The sequence below is a fragment of the Gobio gobio genome (genome assembly GCF_949357685.1).
Source record: "Gobio gobio genome assembly, chromosome: 21".
In the NCBI taxonomy this organism is placed as follows: Eukaryota; Metazoa; Chordata; class Actinopteri; order Cypriniformes; family Gobionidae; genus Gobio; species Gobio gobio.
This window is the reverse complement of record NC_137117.1, coordinates 477074-504675: the sequence shown is the minus strand read 5'-3', so window position 1 is coordinate 504675 and position 27602 is coordinate 477074. Positions and strand designations below refer to the sequence as shown.

General features: G+C 38.5%; 1 protein-coding gene across 1 annotated transcript; it reads left to right on the top strand.

The window, feature by feature from the left end:
- Positions 1-17987: 17987 nt before the first annotated feature.
- On the top strand, positions 17988-26391 carry LOC307118097 (uncharacterized protein). The gene is made up of 5 exons (XM_079803505.1): positions 17988-18068; positions 18180-18503; positions 22654-22871; positions 23047-23122; positions 25682-26391. The coding sequence occupies exons 1-5, from the start codon at positions 18026-18028 to the stop codon at positions 26341-26343; spliced, it is 1323 nt and encodes a 440-aa protein (XP_079659631.1). The 5' UTR covers positions 17988-18025; the 3' UTR covers positions 26344-26391.
- The last annotated feature ends 1211 nt before the right edge of the window (positions 26392-27602 follow it).

Here is a 27602-nt window from a genome sequence, read left to right as displayed (position 1 = left end):
GCTGTCAGCCGTTAAACCTGCAAAAGGCCAAAATAACCAATTTTGCTCTCTTTCTCTTCGTTCTTGTCCTCTTTAGGACCTGCTCATTAATGTTACGGCTTCCATTACACAAACATTTTGAAATAAAAGCGAAAATGCTTGCTTCCTCCATAACCTCCCGAACTTTAGTGCAACAGCGTGCTGCGTCTGATGTCATTGTTATTGTTCTTTTGCGCATGCGGGTTAGTTTGAAACCTCAAACAGTTCACACTGGAATCAGATATAGGCCACATTTTAAAAGGTAATGTGAACAGTCAAACAAAAAAATCGGATCTGAGCAACAAATCAGAATTGAGCATTAAGACTTGCGGTGTGAACGGGGCCTTTGAGCCTTGGTTTTCACTTTGCTGCACTAGAGGTCTGCATGAGATCAGGATTTTTTTTTTTTTTTCAGTCCCATTCGCAAATTCCCACAAGTACAGATGTACACAAACGTTTCAGTCCCATACCAGTATGATTCTGTCTCCGATGCATTCTGATCAATGGCATCCACGTAATCTCAAATCACAGACAACCGAAAAATATTGGGAATATCCAACCCTGCCATTTATTTTTGTTGCGCAATAGATTAATACATTCTATAACTTGGAACATTAAAATATATTTTATTTTACTTCTCTCTCCTGAGCACACATCCGTATCTTCCCTCCCTCAGCAATTCAAATATAGTCAAGAAAGCAGACCTCTGTGTGGTTCCACATCCCAATCCCATTTCCCACGGGAACACAAAAAAACAAAACAAAAAAACAAAAAAAAACTAAACACTTTCTTCATTTTGTTACTTTCCACCTTTGATTATAATCTAAACAAATAAAACAGATTATTTTGAACTGCTGCGAGATGTATAAATATTTTCTCCTCTGCTATAAGATATAGAAATATTTTCTTGCCTCTTTTTGCATTTAAACACCATTTTAAATTTGTGCCACGGTCTAGTTCTGTCATGCTTGTAGTGATTATTATCCAAGCTTTAACAGCAGGCCATTTCATATATTAATTACCCCGCAAACATAAATACTTTATTCTCAATGATTTATTTGTTCTGAGAGTTTAATCTCGTTGAGTCTGTGTTTTTTTTTTTTTTTTTTTTGGTATTTAAAATTGGCTCATCCTTTTCATTTCAGAAAGGTTGACTTGATCCCTTTAGTGGGATTCAGTCTGTAGTCAAACAGTTTATTTTGTGTATTTTGGTTAGGGTTAGGGTTTTTATCTTGCCAGTTCATTGCTGTTTTGTTACTGTGTGTAAGTGACGTGCGTGCGTGTGCGCGCATGTGTTGTAAATGAATGGAAAATACATTGTATTTTTGTAAACTTTTGCACATTTTGTAAAATGAGATTTTTATTGTCAAAAATATTTTCCTTTAAGGAAAGAAAGAAATGTAAAATGTTGTTGCATTAAATGATTAAGTATCAGGGCAGATCAGGATCTGTATCTGCTCAAAGCTGCTACTTTTGCTGGTTTGTTTTGAATGATCACTATATTGATTGTTCGAGCGGCTCAGTGGTTCAGTGGGAGCCCTGCCAGCTCACAGCAGCGTCTCCTGTCCGAGGCCTTTCTCTGTGTGGAGTTCACCTGTTCTCTGTGTCTCTGCTGAGGGGTGTTCTCCAGGTCCTCCAGTTTACCAAATACATGCAAGGCAGGTCGATTGGAGACGCTAAATTTAGATGTATTGCTCTTCTGTTCTTTCTTCTTTTGTTTAATCTTCTGTCTCAGTGTTTTAAAGCAGAAATGTGTTCCTGCCTTTTATTGCTTTTGTATAACACCTGTTGAATGTGTGCTGGTCAGATGAAGTCTGACCGATGACACAGCGAAGATTATTCAATAAACTTTTGCTTTTTCCTGATTCCTATTTTTCCCGTGTTTTTAATATGACCACATGTTGAATAGCAGACATAAGTTTTATTTTCTACAAGCTGTCAATATGCAGGACTTTTGCTATTCCAATCCAATCCAAAGCTCTCCATTTACTTTGCATTGCATGAAGCGCCTCCTTGTCATTTCGGACCTGTAACAAAAAAACAGAACCATGTCTAAAAGCTTCTTTGTGACAAGGTGTGCAGCAAACAAGCTAAAAAACACAGAACTAAGTTTTTATAAGCTGTTGACCCAAAAAACTTTACTCACTTTAATCACATTATTTACTTAGGTTACACAGTTCACTTTTTTTCCACATTATTCACTTAGGTTTGTAAGATTACAAATTTATACATTGTTATATATAGGTTCCAATGTAATAATATAACTGAAAACATTATCTATATTTGTTTTACATTTTGAAGTAAACTTGAGGAAATTCTAAGGAGATTACGTCAGGCCGTGTAAGTGTTTGATAGATTAAGTCTTTTGTCTTTATGCACTTCCTGACTATTTACCATGACAAGTTTAGAGCAATACTGCCTGAGTGATTGGATTAGCATCTATGCATTTGAATAACACTGTTATGCTGATTGAATTAGGACGGGTCACACCGTTATGTCTGAGGTATGTCCTTTACCTACACAACATTTGTCTCCTCCCCTGCTGTATAATCCCTCCCCCTGAAATGAAGATAAATTGCATTGTTTTTTACTCTTTAGTCAGACTTGATGACCTCAGCGGAAAGACAGCACGTTTTTCTCAATAAAGAATCCTGCTGAAGAAACTATCCAAGTCTCCTGGTCTCTTCTTCAAACGAGGAAAAGGAAATTCACAACAGTTTTGGTGCCCATGACCCGGATAGAGTTCCAGCTTCCTCACCTGAAATCCAGATTGAAACTTCAAGCTCGAAGTTTCAATCTGGATTCAGTCTGGAACGTAGGCAGATCTTTATCTTTAAGCACAAAGATCTGCTTTCCAGACTGCATCTTGTAGAATCCAGAGCGAAACTTCCAGCTGAACAAAGATTTCCAGACTGAATCTTTCTCTCAACCAAGGGTTAGGGTGAGTGCTGCTCTATCCAAAAGAACCTTAAAGACCAGTACAAATTTATTTTTCCTCTGCATCGCGAGAGAAGAGTTAACGGACAGCTGTAGGGTGTGGTTAACTAAGTTATCCTCTAAAAAGTTTGTTTTAGAGATGAGTTACCCTGTTTTCAAGCAGGGAAGTTGTTTGCCTCTTCATAGAGAAGGTTAGCATCACATGCTAACTGATGTGAATGAAGCTAGTCAGCCTGATAACGTTTATCTTGACTTGCAAGCTTTCTTTGAAACAGATGTAGCCATTCAATCAGTATCTGATGTGCAGGCCCGTCGCGAAAAGGCAGGCAAAGCAAGCAATTTCTTGGGGCCCCGAGTTGGCCGGGGCCCCAAGACAACGACAGGTTAAGAATAAAATGCTAGGACAAACTGTGTGAGCGCCCCTTTGATAGTCAATGCAGTAAAGTGCAATGGCACTGTTATCGGGATCCCCTCTCAGTAGTCGCTGACAGCAGCCAGCCAACGATCGCATGGATCTCTGCTGCCGGCAAAATACAAAACCTCCTCGGCAGTCATCATGAAGCGGAATTATGGTTCAGGACGCCAGAAAAGAGAAGGGAAGAGGAGGATAAGAAAAAGCAAGATAGTGGTAAGTGATAAATTACAGTGGATAAAATAGCTCTACTTGTCTTGTACAAAAATTGTGTAATTTTGCAGCAGATAGGCTAGCAAAAATATGTTTATGTTAGCTACCTGCCCTACGGCAAATGCTGCTTGTAACGAACAGTTAGTGCAACTCTTTTTTTCGAACGGACAGAATATGGTTACATACTGTAATATGTTTTTTAACGGGTTAAGGAAGACGCAGATCTGTTCCATAATCACTGTTTATCGTATTTAATGACATTGCTATAGCTTTGTATGAACTGATGAAGCTGCTTTGAAACAATCTGCATTGTTAAAAGCGCTATATACATAAAGTTGACTTGACTTGATTTTGTAATAGGTTTTGATGAAAGTGGCATAGCATATGCTATGCATAAATAACCTGGAATAGTTAATATATCATTCTATATTAACTATTATTATAAACATTATTTAACCAGAAAGAGGCAGAGGAACATGATTTTTTCATAGTGCACATTTCTTAATGTGCTAGTGTCGGGATATACGGTAGTGACAGTTTATTCAAATATTACATTTTTTTATAAGTTACCAATGGATCTTGAAAAGTTACTTTATTCTGTGTGGCAATTTTTACACTGTTACATTTTGAAGGACAGTATCTTGACAACTCATGTTTTACTGGTACTGTTTATTAACTATTTAACAAGGTATTATAGTCATCTGTTGCAACTTTATAATAACCATCCAGATAATATTTATAGACAGTTTCCAAACCAACTAGTAACCCTTAACTGATTGTTAGGAATAACTGGTCCGTCTATCTATTTAATGTTTATAGATGTTTTAAAAATGGTTTCTTAAAGGTTTACAAATATTTTTTAATGGTACAGTGGTGTTTTTTGCAAATGTTCAATTGTTGAAATTGTTCAAATTTTATGCACATTATATGCAACAGCAGTATTTGTCTTATATGTCTTATATGTCTGTTTTCTTGCAATACTCTGAGCCTTTGCAATACTCTGAGCCACTTGTCCAAGATGGCGCCGCTATGTTTGGCCGGCCACTTGCTCGTCTGTTTTTCCCTGTTTGTTTTCGCTACAGTTTCGTCGCTAACTGTTTACGACCGTACCACGCTACTGGAATTGCGTTTCACAACTTACCGTCTCCTGAACTCACAGTCCTTTAATCTTCCACCACCATTGTTGTCATTAATTCCCCCTTTTCTGAGACGCCCTGTCTGTCTGCTACCAGGCAGTAAGCGCCACAGAAGGCGCGGTCGGAGAGGCGGACAACATGTCAGGCTGAGGATTTACCTGGATTCATCGTCGCAGAGGTGTGGAAATCAGCTTGGATTTGGCGATGCTAGAAGATCGCGGGAATGCTACCGGTGGCTTCGGCCGGTAAGCCCCTTCACTGGCGTCCCTTCTCCGTGCTCCCGCCGTGTTGGAACATCCACCCGGGGTTGCATCCATGGAAACCTCCGTCCGATTCCGTGCGTTACATCGCCGCCTGTCAACAGCTTGACTACGCTCCACATGGCACTTTGCAACACCAGATCACTCAATAACAAAACATTTGTCCTCAATGACATCATCTCTTCTCATAATCTGGATTTGTTTTTCCTCACCGAAACCTGGCTTCCCCCAGGTCACGTCAGTGCTTTCTCTGAGCTCCTCCCATCTGGCTACCTTTACCTAAACTCCCCGCGGCAGGCGGGTAGGGGCGGGGGGATAGCCACCGCACATAGACAGTCCCTGAAGTGTCGCCAATTGTCCACTAGAGGGTATTCCAGTTTTGAGCTGCAAGTATTTGTATTAATACTACCCAGTCCTATTCTTTGTGCAGTAATTTACCGGCCGCCCAAATTAAATAAAGTTTTCTTAACTGAGTTCGCAGAGTTCCTAACTGAGTTCCTGGCAAAGTTTGATAACATTTTAATTTGTGGTGATTTTAACATTCATGTTTGCTGCCCCTCTGATAAACCAGCTAATGATTTTAAGGCACTTTTAGCTTCATTAGATCTGGTTCAGTCCATATCTGGTCCTACTCATAGGTTAGGTCACACTCTTGACCTTATCATATCTCGTGGGGTGATTGTGACAGCTTGTGAGGTTGTGGATTTTGCCATCTCCGACCATTCCCTCATTCAATTTGACATCTGTGCTGTTACACCAGAACCTACAACTACTGCCCCTCATCGTCGTCGCATTATCACCTCATCTACTGTTGAAGATTTTATTGCTTCATTTTCCGCTTCTGACTTTGCTTCTGTTGAGTTAGCATCACCTTTTTGCCCGGACCATTTCATTTCTTCCTTCAACACCGTCTGCTCCCAGATTATGGACTCTGTTGCACCCTTTAAGGTGAAGTCGACTAATGGTCCTCTGGACCCGTGGCTCAATGATGCAACTAGGTCCCTTAGGCGCCAATGCAGACAGTTCGAGCGAAAATGGAAGAAGGATAGGTTGCAGGTGTCATTGGAGATGTTTAGAGCCAGTCTGGCCACATATCAGAGAGCACTGAAAGAAGCTAAAGGATAATACCTCTCACATCTCATCAACAGCAATAGCCACCGCCCTGGAATATTATTCAATACTATTAATTCTGTTATTAATCCGGTGTCTGTAGCCTTGATTGATGTATCTGAAAGAACATGTAATGCATTCAAGCAGTATTTTGTGGACAAGGTCGTGGCTGTTAGGCAATCCATTATTCAAGACTCTACTGTTGTCATGCCATCTCGTGCTGCGCAATGTGTGCTGGAGAACTTTGAGGCAGTTACTCTTGGGGAGCTCAAAAAAGCTGTCCTTGAGTTGAAACCTACCACCTGCCCTTTAGACATTGTTCCTGCAAGGATTCTGAAGGAGGCTGTTGACATCACTGGTCCCTGCCTTGTCTCCTTCATGAACAGCTGTCTTACTTTGGGTACTGTTCCTACAGTTCTCAAACATGCCATCATTAGACCGTTGCTTAAGAAACCCAACCTTGACCCCTCCATTCTATCAAACTTCCGCCCTATTTCTCACCTATCCTTTCTGTCAAAGTTGATGGAGAAGCTTGTGTACTCCCAGCTACAGGCTCATCTGCAGTTACACAGCATTGGGGATACATTCCAATCTGGTTTCAGGACCAGGCATAGTACTGAATCTGCGTTACTGAGGGTACATAATGATATTCTTGAAGCACTTGACAGAAAAAACTCTATGGTTCTAGTTTTACTGGACCTTACCGCTGCATTTGACACTGTGGATCATGCAATTCTCATTTCTCGTCTACAACATGTTGCTGGTCTGCAGAAAGTGGTGCTGAATTGGTTCTTCTCATACCTCACTAATAGAACCTTTTCAGTAATGCTCAATGACTTTGCCTCCTCAGTTGCCCCTATGTCATCTGGAGTACCGCAGGGTTCCATTCTCGGTCCTATTCTGTTTTCACTCTACATATTGCCACTTGGGCAACTCATCTCCAGACACAACGTTCATTTTCATTTCTATGCCGACGACCTCCAGATTTACCTCCCTGTGATTCTGAGTAATCGTTCGTCCCAGGATCCTCTCTATAATTGTCTTCAGGACATCAAACAGTGGCTTTCCCAGAATTTCCTTCATTTAAACGAAGAAAAGACTGAGTACATCCTGTTCAGCCCGGATTCATCTAATAGTGCTTGTAACTTTGGTCCTATGACACCTCAGTTTGCTCCGTTTGTACGTAACCTGGGTGTTATTTTGGACAAAAACATGCAGTATGATAAACAGATTGGTGCAGTAGTGAAGGCGAGTTTTTACCAGCTACGACTTCTTAGTAAGGTCAAATATTTTTTGTCCAGAGCCGACCTTGAAAAAGCAATTCACGCCTTCATCAGCTCGAGGATCGACTACTGTAATGCCCTCTATACTGGTCTAAATACATCACTCATCAGTCGCCTTCAACTGGTACAAAACGCAGCCGCTCGTCTTCTCTCTAATAGTTCGAAATGGTCACACATCACCCCTGTCCTCCGCTCGCTTCACTGGCTTCCAGTGCAGTTTAGGGTGGAGTATAAAATTCTGTTGTTTGTGTTTAAGGCCATCCATGGTTTGGCCCCAGTATACCTCACTGATCTAGTAAAAACATATAAGCCAGCCAGAACACTCCGTTCCTCTGATCAAATTTCTCTGGTTACCCCAACATACAGGTATAAAAAGTTTGGAGGCCGGTCATTTAGTGTTCAAGGACCTAAGTTGTGGAATGCACTCCCTGCGCACCTCCGAAACATCACGGTGCTGAGTGTTTTCAAAACTCATTTGAAAACACACTTTTTTAACCAAGCTTTTGACTCTTAGCGCTGGACTTGCTTGGTTGGACTTGTTTTTATGTTGTCGTTTGATGCATGTTTTGGAAAGCGCTTTGTGCACCTTTTGGCTGCTGTAAGGCGCTATATAAATAAAAATTGATTGATTGATTGATTGATTTGCACTGTAAACCTTTTGTATTTATATAAAGTGTGGGTGAACTTAAACTGTATGGCTATGCTGTGGTTCCTGTAGGCTTTGCGTGCGTGCGGGTGGTATTGGGGGGGCCTCCATGTCCATTTTGCTTGGGGCCCCCAAATACCTTCAAACGGCCCTGCTGATGTGCCTGTTGATTCAGTCAAAGTATATGGCGCTAGGAGAAGGTCAGGAATTGAGGTAATTGAAAGTATTCCTGCTAATTCTGTTGTCCAAGTTCAAACTGCCAAATTGCTAGGACCAAGAGATATAGAAAGATTATCCCAGAGCTTGCCCTCAGCACGTACACATTTTTCTGAATTTTCTGAAATTCTGAAAGTCACACAGCTAATGTCACAGATTCTAACTAAATCTGAATTCAAAAGTTTTGAGTCTGCTGTTACTTCTGAACTACAACATGCCAGTAAAGGCGATTTGAGAGAAGGTGTTTTGAAAATTCTAAAGAATATCATGGGACCCAAAATAGACTGGTCCAGATTCACTAACTGTGTGCAAAGGAAAGAAGAAACTGTGAGTGAATTCACTGAAAGATTTTGTCAGTCAGCTGTAACTTATAGTGGGATAGTTGATGATTCTGAATATGTGCTAGATGACCAGGGAGCTTTTTGTTGGGCAAAAGTGAGAGTAGCAGCAGCTACGTTTAGCACAAGGAATCCAGAAAACAGATGGCCTAAGAGAGAAGGCAAATGTAACTACTGTGAAAAATCAGGGCACGAAAGAGTGTAGGAAGAAGTTGCGAGATAGTAAAATAAATACATTGCATAATTCTGTTCCTTCTAAGCCCGCCTACAACCCTGAAGTAGTTCAGCCAGGATACACTGAAATTTTAGGACAGCTTACTCAGGCTCTTCTAAGAGCACAAAAAGAACAGGCAAAAAACTGATTGTTGGGGCTGTGAGTAGCTACCTTTCCCCAGTAATCCATCACAATGACCAAAGAATTTTAGTGAAAGGTAGCATACAAGAGAACGAGATTGACTTTTTGCTTGATACAGGTGCAGAAATTATCGTAATTCCTACAAAATTGGCTGAAGATTTAAACATTCTGTACAAGAAAACTCAACTTTGTTTAACTGGTGTAATTGGTGAAGATTCCGTTTTGTATGAAACTCCGTTCATAGAGGTACAGTTAGGCCCAAAGACTCTGACTACAAAATTGCTTTGTGCTCCATTAAACACAGGTGCAATTCTAGGCATGGATCTACTCAGAGAAGTACATCTAACTTTAGACGTGTCCTCAGAATCTACTAGCATAAAGGTCTCCTCAGCACAAGTTTCTACCAATAATGAAGCCACTCCTGAGTATACTTTCTTACAGAATCATCCAATTTGGGCTGAAGACAAGGGTGATTGTGGGTTTTTGACAGGCGTGGAACCAGTCAAATTGACAGAAACTCCACCTCTCTTAACCAAACAATATCAAATCAATAAGGAAGCTATACAGGGAATCAAACCTATTGTAGAAAAATTGCTGGAGCAAGGAGTGCTAGTTAAAACCAACAGTCCCTGTAACTCACCCACATGGCCCATCAAGAAATCCAATGGGACATGGAGACTCACCATAGATTACAGAGTAGCCAATAAACATATTGATAAAATCACCCCTCTAGTAGCAGATCCATCTACAATTTGTAATGGTTTAACATAAGATTATAAGGTTTTTTTCAGTAATCGATATGTTTAATGGATTCTTTTCTGTACCCTTGCACTCTGACAGCCAGGCGTGGTTAGCTTTCACAGTTGACTATGAGCAGTACAAGTGGACACGGTTGCCACAGGGATTTCAAAATTCCCCAACAATATACCATCAGGCTGTCAGACGTGATTTGTGTGACCCAAAATGTCCAGTCAAACAGTCCACAATGATTCAATATGTTGATGATATTTTGATTGCCTCTACAGATCACAAGGTACATCAAACTGAATTGAAAGCATTGTTGGACTATTTGCAGGAAAAAGGACACAAATGCAGCTTTCACAAAGCTCAAATTGCTAAAAACCAAGTCACATTTCTGGGTCAGACAATTGGTGCAGGAAATAGATCCATTACACAAGATCGAGCAGCTTCTGTCAAAGCTATACCTCCGCCTAATACAATTAAAACTCTCCGATCATTTTTAGGAACAGCAGGTTACTGTAGACCTTGGATTGAAGAATATGCCTCAATTGCACAGCCTCTCTATGACTTGTTGAAAGGCCAAGTTAAAGATTCTGATACTGTTTGTATGGAAGAAATTCAACTCAAAGCTTTCAATGATTTGAAGAGAGCACTATGTCAAGCACCAGCATTAGGAATGGCTCAATCTGATAGGCCCTTTGTGCTTTATGTACATGAACACTTAGGCTTCATGACTGCATGTCTAATGCAAGATCATGGAGGCAGTTTACACACAATTCATTACTATTCTGGTAAACTTGACATAGTCGCTCAAGGGATGGGCCCTTGTCTTAGAGCAGTGCAGGCAGTTCATCTAGCCCTTCAGGCTTCATCAGGAATGGTGTTAGGACAGACGATAAATGTAAGATGCCCGCACGAAGTGTCCGCACTAATGAATCAAGCAAAAGTCACTTGTGTCACTTCCTCTCGTTGGGGAAATTGGTTAACGACCCTCACAGCCCCGAACATTGTTCTACAGCGTGCACCAGTCACAAACCCATCCTCATGTATGATGTCAGCAATGACTGAAGTTTTGTTAGAGGATGAAATGATTGTGTTACGCTTACATACGCAGCTACGAGTGAAATAGCAGAAACTCCCATTGAGAATGCAGAATTGTTTGTTGATGGTTCAGCTAAAGTAATTGAAGGTAACAGACGAGCAGGTTATGTGGCTTCAGGTCGTCTTCCAGATCATTTTTCAGCTCAAGCTGCAGAACTAGTAGCCTTAACTAGAGCATGCACGCTAGCGTCAGGATCGGTTGCAAATATCTACACTGATTCCAGGTATGCTTTTGGGGTAATACATGATTTTGGTGTCATTTGGCAAAGTAGACAGTTTCTAACTTCTGCTGGATCCCCCATAAAGCATGCTGGATTAGTAAAATATCTAATGTTTGCCATGAAACTTCCAAAGAAATTAGCAGTGATCAAAGTGAAAGCACATCTCACAAATGGAGCTTGAGTGATTGAATGGAATTCAAGCGTAGTTCAGGCAGACCACAGATCACTAAATGATGTCAGCTGACGCTCAGCTGATATGTTACTCCTACTCTAATCAACTATAGTATTTAAAGCTACACTATGTAAATTTTCCGTCCACTAGAGGTCGCCTGTTCAAAACAAAGGCGTAGTTTGATGACGGCACGTTTGAGCGCAGAATCTTGGGACATGTGGTCTTCACCTCAGCCGGTGGGAAAGAATCGGGATAGGACTCGGGCAGAAATCATGTTCATGTATGCGATTATTAACATTACTGTAGTCTGAAGCAGAGCAGGGCCGAGTGTTGTGGAGCTGAGCAAGGCCGCAGGAGCGATTGAAGAGCGGGACTGTTATTATGGCATAGTCACCGGCGGGACTTTTATTATGACACGGTTGCCGGCGCCACTTCCTCTTTTCCAGTCATGAGTATGAGGTAACGCAACTCTGTTTATCGTATTAGATACATCTGAGTGTGTTGAAAAGGAAGTTATGACGTTCGCTCGGCGGCTGCTATGACACTTAACCGGAAACCGAGGGTGACGCAGATATGACGCAATCGACAGGCGACTCCATCAAACGCATAGCTCACACATCCCGGTTCCTTGGTTAAAATAGCAATTTCTCACGATTTACAAATAGTTGAAAACATTTGGGATATTCTAAGTACTCAACTGAACAAAATATATAACACTGGCCTAGTGGTTTCTGGATATTTTACTGCAAAAATCCTACATAGTTCACCTTTAAGCTCATTCAAACTCATGTTCCTCAGTCTGTCGCACAGACATTTACACCCACCTCCACCCCTTCACCTCCTAGTATCTTCATTATCGAGTATCGGATTCTGTGTAGATCTCTATTGTTATCATTGTATCTCTTTCTGTAATATGTGCTAAGAAACTTTTGTTTATTATGAAGGCTGGGGGATTGTTTCAAGGATGTATCTCAAGCTGTCTAGTAGGGCAGCTCGAGCATCTTTGAGCCTAAGCCTTTCGCCAAATCAAAGATTGTCAATAAATTTCATTCTCAAAGTGGTCCTGACTGAAATGCAGTTCACGCAGATTTTCTTACAAATGCAGTTTGCGCAGATTTTCTCACAAATGCAGTTTGCGCAGATTTTCTCACAAATGCAGTTTGCGCAGATTTTCTCACAAATGCAGTTCGCGCAGATTTTCTCACAAATGCAGTTTGCGCAGATTTTCTCACAAATGCAGTTTTCGCACAGATTTTCTCACAAATGCAGTTCGCACAGATTTTCTCACAAATGCAGTTTTCGCAGATTTTCTCACAAATGCAGTTCGTGCAGATTTTCTCACAAATGCAGTTGAGCAACGTCCTCTTCCAAAACAGCAGATTTCAGGCATGTAATAATTAATTCATCTCAAAATTGAGTTTGATACACAATAGTGATCTTGCAATACAGTACAATACACCCTCAATACTTTGAACAAATCCAAAATAGTTCAAATGGTAGGCTATAGTTTTTAATTATTACTTTTAACACTGGGCTTGGTCCTTCTCCCCGGGGAAATGGTGACAACAGAAAATAAATATTCATAATTCTGCTTATAATATAGCCTACTCTGCTTAAAACTAGGGCTGTCAAAAGATGAATCGCGATTAATCACATCCAAAATAAAAGTTTATGTTTACATAATATATTTGTGTGTACTGTGTATAATTATTATGTATATATAAATACAAACACATACATGTATATATGTAAGAAATATTTGCATGTATATACATTTATATAATTTATATTATATATAAATATTTTATATATAAATATAATAAAATTTTCTTAAATATATACATGCTTGTGTGTGTTTTTATATATAAATAATAATTATACACAGTACACACAAATATATCTTTTATTTTGGATGAGATTAATCGTGGTTAATCTTTTGACAGCCCTACTTAAAATATATTTTATTTTTAATTTATTAAAAATATTTAATAAAAAATGAAAGCTCAAATGTGTGCCCGTCAGGATTTATCATATTTGATGTGACATTAAAATATCTCATACAAAACTAATCTGTCTAAACTTTAATCCACAATACATTGTTGCATTTTTGTATTGCAATATATTGTGACGCGATAGACCCTTACATTATTTTGAATGTTCTCTGCGACAAAAAATGTTATATCATATGTACAAATTACATAAAAGTAAATTATTTTTTATATCCCGTTACACTACAGTGGATAAATGGTATGGAGGATGGATGCATTTTTAATGAGAAAAATATAGCCCTAGCTAATTTACTATGTAACTTATTTTGCACTGCATAGTGAATGCATAGTGAAAATCTCAAAACGATGAATAATAGATACAGTAAGACAGAAACTCAGCTGTACACCGCTCATGTTTCAGTGTTTCTGGGCTTCTTGGGCTAGCGTAAATTGACCCAAAGCGCCATCTGCTGTTTTGCAAGAGGAAGTTACTCAACTGCATTTGTGATAAACTTAAGCTGAGAGATTGTAATAGACAGGTATTTGTATGGACTAGATTTGGTATTTGTTCAAAGGTTACATGCAATTTGGATGGTTTGTATTTATTTGTCAAATGGGTCATTCGATTCCTGGTATGCGGTAACATTTTGGCTTCATAAATGTTGGAGAAAAAAAGTACATAATTTTCATGTTTTTAGCATTGTACCAAAATAGTGACACATTTAACTATCAGGAATACACATTGGTCAAGCTCAGGGACTTCAAAAAATAATAATTATGGGTAGATTCATTGTTCAGACACTGGCCGTGAAGGTGTTCCGCCCTGTTAGGGACATACAGATAGTTATCACAAAATGTTAATAATGTAAATGTTAAACAATAATGAGCTTTTCTTGGATAGTATATGTCCCTTATGCCTTCATGGTATTGTTTTCTATTCTTGAAACAATAACAAAACTATTATTGATGAATAGAATGTCTTGATTATTAAGAACAGGTACTTTTTGTACCCATTTTTGCCAACAGGATGGTAAATAATAAAAAGATGTGTTCAAAAACATATACTGTATATGCTGTTAATAATCCTCACCTCCCAAAATAAGACATAAGTATGCAAAACATTTAACGTTGCTGTCAAATTATTATTTAAAAATGACTCTCCTAACAGGGTGGAAGACCATAACAGTGGATGAGTTTTCTCATTTAGGTTTATAGACCTAACAGGGTGGAATCTAACTGGGTGGAACATTTTAAGCTAAGTTAGCCATAGCTCTTAGTGAAGTGGACGAGGGAAGTTTATATGGACAGACCCTCGCTCACTCGATTTTGACTATATGTACACTTCAGGCAGCTTCATGTACCACAATGCAACACGAATGTGACGTCACCGCATATCGCGTTTAATTTACCCCACCACAAACAACTCTTTTTAAAAACATTTAAAACAACCCAAACACACCTATATACATATAGAATGCTGCATTAAACAATTTCGTAAAGGAAAAAAATAAATAATAAATCAACTCCATAGTGGATTCCAAGTGATCAAGGGCTCCAGTTCAGCCCATTGCAAATGTTCCTCCAGTAGTGGCACTCATGCAACATAAACGATGACGCACATAATAAATAAAAACGAACTGGAACGCAGCACTAGTTAGACACTGATTAGCTGGTTAAGGTGTGATTATTTGGGGTTGGAACTAAACTCTGCAGGACAGTGGCCCTCCAGGACCGAGTTTGGAGACCCCTGGCCTAGACAGTCAAATATATGTGTGTTTGCATTTAAATATTATTTAATAAATAGTAGTGCCAAATTAATTATATATAATCTAATATTTTATAATTACAAAACAATAAATATCATAATGATGCTCACTTTATACACTCTAAATAATGCTGGGTTGTTTCAACCCAAATTTGGGTCAAGTACGGACAAACCCAGCCGTTGGGTTACATTTTTTAATTAAATTTTTTACCCAACGGTTGGGTTTGTCCATATTTGACCCAAATTTGGGTTGAAACAACCCAGCATTATTTAGAGTGAATGCACGTAACAGGTGTTTTTGCCACTGGCCTGTTAAAGCAGTCCTCCTTTGGTCGTTTTATTATAATACAAATGGAGTAGCCTATAAATGAATGAAAAGATTAAACATTTATAAAATAATACACTATAAATAAACTAAGATATGTTCATTGTGAGTAGGCCTACACCATTAGACAAAATTAGACTAGCGCTATGCTGTCCATGAACACATAAAGACAAGTTAGAATAACAGATAGATAACGAGGTAGCATCACTGAGATGAAAAACTGTATAGCCTACAGACAAAAAGCGTTTTAAACCTGTCATAAAACTTTCTCGAACTTTCTAACCCCCAAAAATCTAAATGAGCGGAGACGGAGTGAAGGAGCCATGCACATAGATATATATACATAGATGCCTTATTAGCGGCTGTTTCAATGGGCCGTCCGCTATATTGGAACGGTCAAAGCCGGTGTCATGACAAACCAAGCCCCCCCTCGAAATCGGCTCTCCCTAAACTGTCAGTTCATGATTATCCCTAAGTATAATTTAAAATACGCATAGGCTAGTAAGCGTACGAAAACACATTAGTGCATATGCAACTGAAATATTTCGACAATTAAGGGGTGGTAAAAGTACTCAAAAGTTATACTCAAGTAAAAGTATATATACCTAAATAAAAAATGACTCCAGTAAAAGTAGAAAGTCCTCCATTCAAAATTCACTTGAGTAAAAGTACAAAAGTATCCGATTTAAAACATACTCAAGTACTGAAAGTAAAAAGTAAATATTCAAATTGACTTAATTAAGCAGATCAATTGTTTTGGGAGTGATATGCAATGCTTTAATTGAACAAATGATAAGATTACATACTGCAATTAAGAATTTGTTAATTTTTAAAGAGATAATGAAGCACCTTAACACAGTATAGGGGTTGAACAAACAATAAGTGTTTATTGGTTATGGCTAGGTAGACACATGCACTCTGAATCGATAAAAGTGAGTGGGTCCAATATCATTGATCGTAAAAAGTGGGTGGGTCTTGTCCCACCCACATACAATGGTTCCGACGCCCATGGTCATACATTAACACATGATTATCTGTGCATTAGTTAAGCATGAATGCATATTAGTGTATTATCGCCACCGTTAGCTATCAACGTTAGCTAGCTGTTTACAAGCCAGGTTTGACGTTTCAATATGAAATCACTTGGCTAACAATAGTAACATTAACGTCAACTCTCCTCAATATGTTTTCTTAGATTTGAGGGTAAAGTTTTGAATGCTGAAATTTCATTCACCCGTGGCAGGCAAAGAAGACATTTCAGCCGATAAGAATCTCCCTTGACTTAAGTGAATTTGAACATATCGTTGAGATATGGCCATGGGTGATCTCTGTCGGGAATCTCGGGATCATTGCTGCCCCTTCACCTGTTTCTGCGGACATCTTCCACTGCGCAATGGCGAACTGACTGCTATGTGAGCGTATTCTGGTAAAGAGTTTGTGGAAGTCGCGGAGCCTCGCACATATTTATTCAAAAGAAAACCACGTTTTTCATTGGTTTGGGAAGTAAATGTAATAAATACTTGGAGCGGGCATGGGGAAATGTATCAGAGTAAAAAGTAAACTTTGTCTTTAATATTGTAGTGGAGTAAGAGTGAAAGTAAATGCAAATAAAAAATACTCAAGTAAAGTACAGATCCCCGAAAAAAATACTTAAGTAAAGTAACAAAGTATTTTTTCTTCGTTACTTACCACCACTGAATTTAACACATAATTACATAAAAGATGATTGAGAATATATGTAGGGTAGTGCAAATATGTGTATAAACTAAGCTATCAGGCTAATAGCTTATGTGTTTGCTATGCTAGTATATAAGCTAACTAATACAGGCATAAATGGCCATTATAACTTAATTGAAACAGCATTTATCACATGATTTTGTTGGAATTGTAATGAGGCGCTAAAGAGAGTCTGTCAATAGGCCTACACCATTCGAACATTCGAAAGAAAGCTGACATATATAAAGCCAGGGGTTCAGAAATGGCTAAACATTACATAGCATTCACTCAAAAAAAAAAAAAAAAAAAGTTCTATATGGCACCAAAAATGATTCTTGGCTCGTGGAACCTTTTATAGTGCTATATAGCACAAATTTTGATGCTTCAGCAGTTCTTCAGCGGTTCTTCACTGGTTCTTTGACTAAGGTGCTATATAGAACCGCTGAAGAACCGCTGAAGAACCACTTAAGCACCAAAATTGGTGCTATAAAGCACTAAAAAAGGTTCCCCTATGATTACGAGCCAAGAACCATTTTCGGTGCCATATAGAACTTTTTTTTTTTTAGAGTGTTTGAATACAGAAAAAAGGGATATTAATAATAATAATAATAATAATAATAATAATAATAATAATAATAATAAATGAAATAAAGATTATATAGAACACTCACATATAACAATCCTCCTCCTCCTCAAAATAAATAAATAAATAAATTACACAAAAACACCAAGATGTGAGCATACATTCATAGTTTTGATAGCTTTTTTTGTTAGACGATAAAGATTTAATATAAATCTTAATATCTTTTTAAACGTGAGCAAATGGGGGATAACTTTTGTAGTCTTATATTTGTGGATAAAATATTTTGCAAGCGAAATATTTAAATGACAAAGGAAATATACATTTTCTTATTGCTTCTCAAAAGTGAACAAAAACATCCTTGAAATGAGTCTCCTAATGGGTGAGGTTTACAATGAGCTGGAATCTATGTATACACATCTATGGCCATACCTGTACGTACGTCATGGGGGTGGAGCCGCTAAAACCGTACTACAGAACTAAAATTAAAAAATGTATGTCCTCTTCGCTTTCATAACACATCTTGTCCTAACAGGTAAGTAAAGCATTCAAACGTTTGAGTCATGTCGATCTGATAGTCACACATAATATGTAGGCCTATTTTAGCGTGACTGTTAATTTACCGTACAAATATTCATTTTATCAGGTGCTGCGAGTGACAGCCAGAGAGTGGAGGTAAACGTGGGAGAAATCGGCTACCTAGTCTTCAAAACACCTGAAATCAGGGATGTAAAGCGAGTTACACTTTGGAGACATTACGAAAACGGGGAAACACAGCTTCTCTTCCGCTACTGTTCCCCCGAAGAGGAGAAGAGAATGTGCGGCGCCGTCCAGCCCGAGAGAATCTCCGTCCAGCTCGGACAGGTCTCGGTAACCCTTCCTCATGTCAACGCCACAGACGCCGGAGAGTATATGGTCGAAGTCATCGCGAACACAGTGAAAAAAGAAAAGTTTACGCTTGTAGTCACCGGTTAGTATTCTTCTTCTTCTTCTGGAGTTTTATGTCGTGGGGCGAAATGCTGTTTCATGCATTCTGAGTTTTTTTTTTACACTGTTAAAAACTTGGATTTGGATCTTATCTATGTATCATCTTTTTATTATTTATATTATAACTGTTTTAGTTTCCTTTGTTCATTATTTTATTATTTTTTTAGTTCTCTATATTTCTATTTCTTATGCATCTGTCACCATTTTATTTTTATCTTTTTAAATTCTCTTGACAACTGTTGTAATTATCCTTGTTTTTATTTTTAGTTCTTACACATGGTATTCTTATTTCTTATGTAAAGCACTTTGAATTGCCATTGTGTATGAAATGTGCTATACAAATTAACTCGCCTTGCCTTAGGGATATTTAACTCTTTCCCCGCCAGCGTTTTTAAAATAAAGTTGCCAGCCACTGCCAGGGTTTTTGATCATTTTCACAAAAATGTAAAAATGTTGTATGAATATCTGAGCATGCAAGTTATCAAAAGAAAGAGTAGATCCTCTGCTTAAAAAAAACAACAAAAAAAAACTTTTATCAAAACTTAAATGTGGGTAACTTTCATTAAAAAAGGCAACATTTTGAGCAAAAAGCTGAGAAAAATAAATGTTTGTCAAAGACTACATCCAGATCAGATTCAGAGCGATGATCGAACACAGATGGAGTAGATCAGGGTCACCAACCTGGTGCCAGGTCGCCCACAAAGACCACATGAGTTGCCCGCGGGTCTGTTCTAAAAATGTTTCACCAAAGCAGCTGCGTTCAGTCGCTTCCGTGTTTATCGAAGCGCAGGGCTCCAGACTGAAGCCGAATATATACTAGTGTCTGTAAATATTAAACTGCAAAATACTATTTAAATATTACTCCTGCATGTTCTGCGTCTGTGTGGATGACGGGCGCGCGCGCACTCGCTAGGGTTGCCACCTTCAGGGTGGCAAAATAAGGGACACCCATTCACGACCCACACCAACCACAAAAAATTATTGCATAAAGGATAGAAATAAAGAATACGTCATGAAATGATTATTTCAACATTGACAACTTGACAGCTCAATAATAAACCATAAGAAAACATGAGATCAAGTATGTGAACTTGCAACAGAACACATTTTATATTAATTTACATTTGATTATTTAATTTATTTCTAAAGAACTCTTTAGTAGCCTATTTGGTGCACTTTAAAGGGATAGTTCACCCAAAACTAAAACATTCTGTCATCATTTACTCTCCCTAATGTTGTTCCAAACCTGTATGAGTTTCTTTGTTCTGCTGAACACAAAAGAAGATATTTTTGAAGAAAGTTTGTACCCAGGCTGCTTTAGGGGCACCATTGACTTCCATAGTAGGAATGATAATCTTCCAATGTCATCAACATAACAAAGAAATGTAAACATGTTTGGAACAACTTGAGGGTGAAAAAATGATGATAGATTTTTCATTTTTGGGTGAACTGTCCCTTTAAGCAGCCATTCTGAACCAGTAATCACTTTTTTGAATTTCAAAAATGTTTATAATTTTTATTCATTTACTTAAATTATGACTATATTATCATGTAATTATTTGTCCCATTTTTATCTAAATATTTGTATTAAATGTCAAACTTGATATGACAGTATTATTTATTATGTATGATTAAGCCTAGCTAAATTATATTAATAATAACATTTATTAGACTATAATCTATTAATTAACCTGTCTAAAAAATGATAATTCTGTCTGCCAAGCTCTGATAATGTATGGAATATTATATTAATATATTATCCATTTAAAAAAAAACTAGACCATAGGCCTAACGTTACCTTTATAAGCAGGGATGTGTCTGTCACATAGACCGGTCTGTCAGCACTGCTGCTTTAAGTCAGTTAGTCTGAGACACAGAAATACATGTTTATAAGAAAACGCGCAAGTTTACAGCATACGGCACAGCTCGTGTTCTCGAGACTCCGCCGCCATGGCAACAATACGAACCGCTAATACGAAATCACGCACAAATGAGCTCCTGTACTACTTATCGACACAAACGCATAAACCGTCACTTCCTGAGAATTTACCATTTCATTTGAGAAAACTGGGTGCGTCTCAATCAGCTCCTGGTTCAGAAGTCAGGGCACTGATCAGGACACGAGTCAATGGGCTGATCCCTGATCAGTGCCCTGACTGAACTAGAGCTGATTGAGACGCACACCCACTGTCATATCATGAACACAGACACTCAAAGCTAATCACGGCAACCCGTCAAAATAAAAGTTCGGTTTAACGTGAAGAAATTGACTACAGATTGTAGCGTACAGTAAATTTAGCTATGTCTCTATGTAATAAAAATACATCTCTACTACTAATAATAATTATGAATAATAATATAATAAATAATTATTAATGTTAGCTTATTTTTCACTTGATCTTTCATTTATAAACAATGTTTACTTTTAACCAGCATACAGCCTTTACATATTTATGTATTATTTACTTATGATTATCATCATAAATAATAAACATTGATTTTAAAAAAATAGTTAAATAAAATAAAAATAAAAAACATTTTGCTGTGGTACCAAAATTGGTACAGAGTACCGTAATATTTTTATGGTACCGACTACTGAAACTACTGCTATACTCTTTCAGGTGTAAAACAGTTTGGATAGTTGTTAATATGAGAATTATGATGCATTATTTAAGAGTTTTAAGTATTATATAACATGAGTAGCTCTCGGTGACTTTTTACATTGACATTTTTAAAAAGTAGCTCTCAAATGAAAAAAGGTTGGAGACCCCTAGAGTAGATCAACCATCAACACCCCAAAGCTTCACAGTCCTAGAGCTCGTCCTGGGGCATTAGATGGTTTAGATTTGTATGATGTTTAATGTTGATGATCGCATTATTTTATATATGCATTGGCTTACATGGCTTTTGATCAGGAGATTCTGTCCTCATTCAGAAGATGTGTAATAGCGCCCCCTAGCGTATAACCGTGATAACAGAAACCCGGAAGATTGGCAATCTCCAGTGGTAAACATCTTTCAGTGCTCATGAGCTTTTTTCTGTGACAGAAAGCCGAGTTGTGTCGCATCTCTGACAACGTGCATGCCCTGAAACCTGATCACTTTCACTGCGTCCTCACAAAGCTTTAATGTCATTTTGTATGTGTTTTAAGGCCTGCCCGTTTGAACAGTGAAGTGATTTTAGACCATCGGATGTGTATCATTATATTGAGCTGCTGCGCTAATGCATTGTGACACACAAACACTCATATAGACAATACCTCGCACATCACGTGAAGATCGCGCGCAGAGAGCAGCGCAGAAACTCATTGTCAACGCCGTCCTGTGATTTATCCCTAAAGTAGCTCAGAAACTCAACCGTTATAGCATAGGTTTGTCTAGCTTTGAAGTAACTACAAACCACAGCTTCATAATGAATAGAGACGGTATGACTAATTCACACACAATCACTCTCATTAATGCATTCAAATAAATGTTATTTGTCTGTATCTGATGTACAACAAACAGAAATCTGTAAGAAATGTTATAACCCATAGACAATAACTGCTGAAAGTGAGCTGTTTTCTTCCAAGTATTTTAAAATCACAAAGAAATGCACTTTCGTTAGAAAAAAAAGATCCCACCTTTTAATAGTTGAGCATATTTACATCACAAACCTTATCAGTGAATCAGTGAAAAATAAATAGAGAACAAAATAATCGTTCATTAATCGTAATCAAGGTAAAATGTTCAATGAATCGAGATTTTGATTTTAGGTCAAATCGTTCCAGTCCTACTTTTAGGGTATGTAAGTAGCTATAGTACGCTCTGAACATTACCTGCTCTGGAGAATACGGGTACACACACCTCTCAGAGCCGTTCGGCACAGACATACCCTTTTGCTCATTTGTAATTATAAATCATTATTATAACAAACCAATGTTTTTTTTTACCTCACAAATCTTAAAACCACCATCTAATCTTTGATCTTTACTTTTTGATGCTGGACATAAAATATAACTCATAAAAAATTACTTGTATACTTGTCATTGCGCTCAGCCCCCTTTAACTGTCTAGCATCTTTCTAAAACTCTCTAGCAGCTTCTTGAAGAACTTTATATCTCTAGATGTTTTTGTTAATTTTGTCCTATTTAGATCAACAGCTCAGTACCGTCAGCCCAGATCCTCCATTAGTGTCTGCTGAATCCTATTCCACCAAAGGCACAGAGTCACCCGAGACAGATGGCGGCAGAAGGGACCGCAGAGGGGATGATGGAGGGGACCGCAGAGGGGTCATCGGAGGGGTCATCGCAGGGGTCATCGCAGGGGTCATCACAGGGGTCATTTTTTTCATTAAACGCAAACGTAAAAAGGCAAGTATTATCACGGGAAAATTAAGCAACACTTTTGTTTTTGTATTCATATTTTGATTTAAAGTCATTATTTACATTGACTGGTCTAAGAAGCTTATTCTGTTTACTTTGGTATTACATTTGGTATTGAGTGATTGCGATTAAATCTTCTTGAAATCTTCTTATCTTCATACAGAACAAGCACAAGAAGTCTGGTGGCGATACAGTTGATTCAGAGGAGACCGTTTCTCTAAGAGGAATCATTAGTGGAGGTGAGTTCACGAGATAACCCTGGGTTTTGTATCATGAAGAAATATCATTTAGGGCCAGATTTAACAACAGCTTGTGCCAGTGCAAACCCTCTTTTGGCGTTAAAAACTGCTGTCAGGATTTAATAAAGATGTACAGTTATAAATTAGCGCTGAAAAGGCATGGACAGGGTTATTTTTGCGGCTGACCGCAAAATTTAAGACGCAAAACTTATGGGAGTATTTAAATGAATCATGCGAGGTGATTTACTAAGGTTTGCACTCGTCAATTTACTGGTGTTTGCGCCATCATTTACCGCCCCAAAATAGCACGTCTCTTAAGCCAGACGGTAAATTGCATTGCTCTTGGTAGATTGTGTTGGCCATTATAGAAATGATCCGGCTGTGCATGTGTTCTTAAATGTGCTTCATCAGAAGATCACTTGCAGAACTTTACACTACCATCTGCACTTTTAAGGGATTGTGCTCTCGCACTAATTTGCCTGTTTAGTAAATCTGGCCCCAAGTTTCTTAGGGATTTGACATTTTACCCATAACTACATTTTACCTAAAACTATAGAATATCCAAGTTCAACTCTTTTAAGACAGTCCACAATAAGTAGGTGATCTGATTGCAAAGACTTAGATGCTTCTTTTACACTCAAATATGGGCAATATCAGGCCTCATATTCTGCACATGCTGCAACAGAGTGGTTTCATAGGCACTCTACACCAGGGGTCTCCAAACTCTGTCCTGGATGGCCACTGTCCTGCATAGTTTAGCTCCAATCCCAAATAATCACATCTGAACAGGCTAATCAATAGGTGCGTTTACATGGATCACTGTAATCGGTTTAAAAGTCCAATCCGAATGAAAATACTCCATATAAACACCTCAATCGGAATAAAAATGGCCAAACCAAATGAAATTGTAATCGGTTTGAGAGGGGTGGGATAAACCTTTTCATGAACCGATCAAACGAAAAATTCCACCATGTAAACGATCTGATCCGATTACTTTGAGTGCACGTCTTTCTGTGACGTGATATAAAGCGCTTGCGCGCCTCCACAACTGAAGAGCGCGCGCCACGCTCACACCAGGCTAATGCTGACAAGTTAGGAAAGTTCATTTTTCTGAGGTATTAAACGTTTTATTTCGTAACATGTTATGAACATGATGTTTGAATAATGACACAGACATAGCCTGGCTACACCATCTCATCTCCAGCGTTTGTCCGAGGCTTCAACTGCGCCTGACAGAATAATTAATTTTTCTGAGGTTATTCTTACACTTTACAACAAATAATGAATAGCTTTTATAAAACTGTACAAGTCCTGGTGGCCGTTGAGAGCTGCCATTGCAACGGAGAACATTCAAGCTGCTGGAGTGGACGTGTCGATATTTAGTTTCTCGTAAGTTAGATATAAAAACAAAGTTAAACTGCTTCAAATTGGTTAAGTAACATTACCCACTACTTTAATTATTTTTGTTAATATTTATACCATTGTGATTATGGTATCTTTCCTTAATCATCTGAAATATCTATGCTCTAGTATGCGGAGCACGTCTTGAATGCTTTCATTCTTGTTTCACCGTATAGGCTATCCTATGTTTTTATTAATAATTTGAGTGCATTTATAGTTACATTTTGTGTTTTTCAAAATAAATGAATTGAATTAATTTTGATTCCGCATTCATCATTCACAGCTGTTGAAATAGCCATTGTATTGGACATAAATTAGGTTAAACTACTGCATGTCCGCCCACAGAAAAATAAATAAATATAAAAATGACCAACACTATTGATCCACGATACTAACGTTACGAATCTGATGCGGCAGACAAACTGTGTGCGCATATCACAAAATTATTCCTACTGAAAGTCAGCACATGTAAACACCAGATCGGTTTAGATAACGTCTCATGTAAACAGTCCACCGAATCTTTCAATCAGAATGATTTTAATCGGAATGACAAAAAAGTGTGCATGTAAACGTGGCCAGTGTCTTACTTGGGCCTAGTTAGACCCTGATTAGCTGGTTCAGGTGTGTTTAATTGGGGTTGGAGCTAAACTCTGCAGGACAGCGGCCCTCCAGGACCGAGTTTGGAGCCCCCTGCTCTACACCATAGAGTGAATTTGCTTGACTCAGATCTGTCTCCTATTGAAAATGTATGGCCCATCATGAAAAGGAGAATCAGACAACGATGACCACAGACTGTTGAGCAGATGTCTCATATCAGGCGAGATCAGGGAAAAAATCCACTTGCAAAACTGCAACAATTAATATCCTCAATTCCTAAATATTTAAAAAGTGTAATTAAAAGGAAAGGGGATTTGACATGTGACTTTTTTTGGAGTGAGTTGCAGCCATCAAAATACAAAATTTGTTTATAAAAATACACTGTGTTAACCCTGCCCTCTTTAAATCTCTGACCAATCACACAATAGTTCTCGGACACCCACAAATTTAATAATTTTAATTTATTTCCATATTGTTGATCATAAGAGCACTGCACAAATAATGAGGGTCAGTTGACTGGCACAATTACTAATGATGCACAACTTCTTTTCTTACAACTAGCAGGTGAACTGGCTACAGGTGAACTGGCTACAGGTGAACTGGCTACAGGTGAACTGGCTACAGGTGAACTGGCTACAGGTGAACTGGCTACAGGTGGACAGGCTACAGGTGAACAGGCTACAGGTGGACAGGCTACAGGTGAACAGGCTACAGGTGAACTGGCTACAGGTGAACAGGCTACAGGTGAACTGGCTACAGGTGAACTGGCTACAGGTGAACTGGCTACAGGTGAACTGGCTACAGGTGGACAGGCTACAGGTGAACAGGCTACAGGTGGACAGGCTACAGGTGAACAGGCTACAGGTGAACTGGCTACAGGTGAACAGGCTACAGGTGAACTGGCTACAGGTGAACTGGCTACAGGTGAACAGGCTACAGGTGATTCTTTCGAGATGAGTGACGGGATTCCTCCTTCAGCAGATGAGGACAGTCTAAATGAGGTCCTGATAGATAATGCATCAGTGGGACAAGAAAGTGAAAGACCTAACTATAGTGATGAAGAGGATGATCAGTACAATGATACAAATATTAAAAATGAATATGATGATAGTAATTATTATAGTAATGATGATAGTAAAATAAATGATTTTGATGATGCTATTAGTAACGATGATGATGATGATGATGATGATGATGATGATGATGAGAAATCAATCGCTTAATGTTATTATCTAAATTTGTTTGCTATAAATAATAAATTATTAAACACTAAAATCCACTGTAACAGAATATTTGTTCATATCTGTACATGTCTATCTGGTCTATCTGGGAGACAGAAAAGATATTCATAAGATATTATTTATAAATTATCTTTTTATTTTTAATACTATGCATGTAACATTCCGGTAAAGAAGGGGAAAATGGTGAGGCAGGGCTCTATATGTTGATTTTGTAAAAAAAAGGGAACAAAAAGAACATAACAGGTAGGGAGAAAAAAATTAATAAACTCAAAAGCATGATACAACATTGACCAACAACAGACTGAAATAAAGGGCTATATATACACACAATATTGATAATCTCAAATGGAAAATAAATAAAACTAGAAAATAAACAGAAACAATAGGACAAAACTATTAAAATAAGGCCCAATCACATTTCTACCCCTTAGCCCTTCCCTTTCCCCTACCCCTTCATGTTGCGCGTTCACGTGAAGGGGTGTCTTGATTCTCTTTTGGCTAGGGTTAAGGGGAAGGGCCAGATAGCCCTTCAAACGAAGATTTTTCAGCCCTGTCCGCGCGTCTTTCAAAGTATACTACACCACGGATGCGCGCGGATGATCGCGTTCGACACATGCGCAGTAGATTTTTTTTCTATGCTCTACCAGACATCGGAGGGCAGCACTGAGTCCTGTCATCAACGGGACATTCGCTGGGCATGATCGGAGAAGAACTGTAGTGCATCCACCATTGCAACCTAGTTTGGAAGAAACACTGAAGAATCAAAAATTCTCTCTTTTTTTCAAGCGTGTTGTTTTTATCCGGTCTTTGCACACTCTTCTTCGACGGCTGAACACTGTCCTCAATACGGTGTGTATATTGCCACCTAGTGGACTCTTCTGTACTGCTGGCGCATGCGCTGTTGCACGCGAACCGTCCACGCGGTCTCGAAATTTGGGCTGCGCGCGGACGGGGTGTGCAGCCGGCCGCGAGCCCTCCGCATGACGAAAATTTACGTCATGCGGACAGTGCACGAATGCGGACGGCTGAAGTATACACGGGCCTTAAAAGTCCTGTTGTTCGTGATCCCATTTTTCAAACTTTAGTTAGTGTGTAATGTTGCTGTTAGAGCATAAATAATACCTGTAAAATTATGAAGCTCAAAGTTCAATGCCAAGCGAGATATTTTTATTTTATAAAAAAGGGGCGTGGTCTTGTTGCTCTCCCACGTGGAGAAGAGGAAGTGTTGCGTTTGTAGAGTG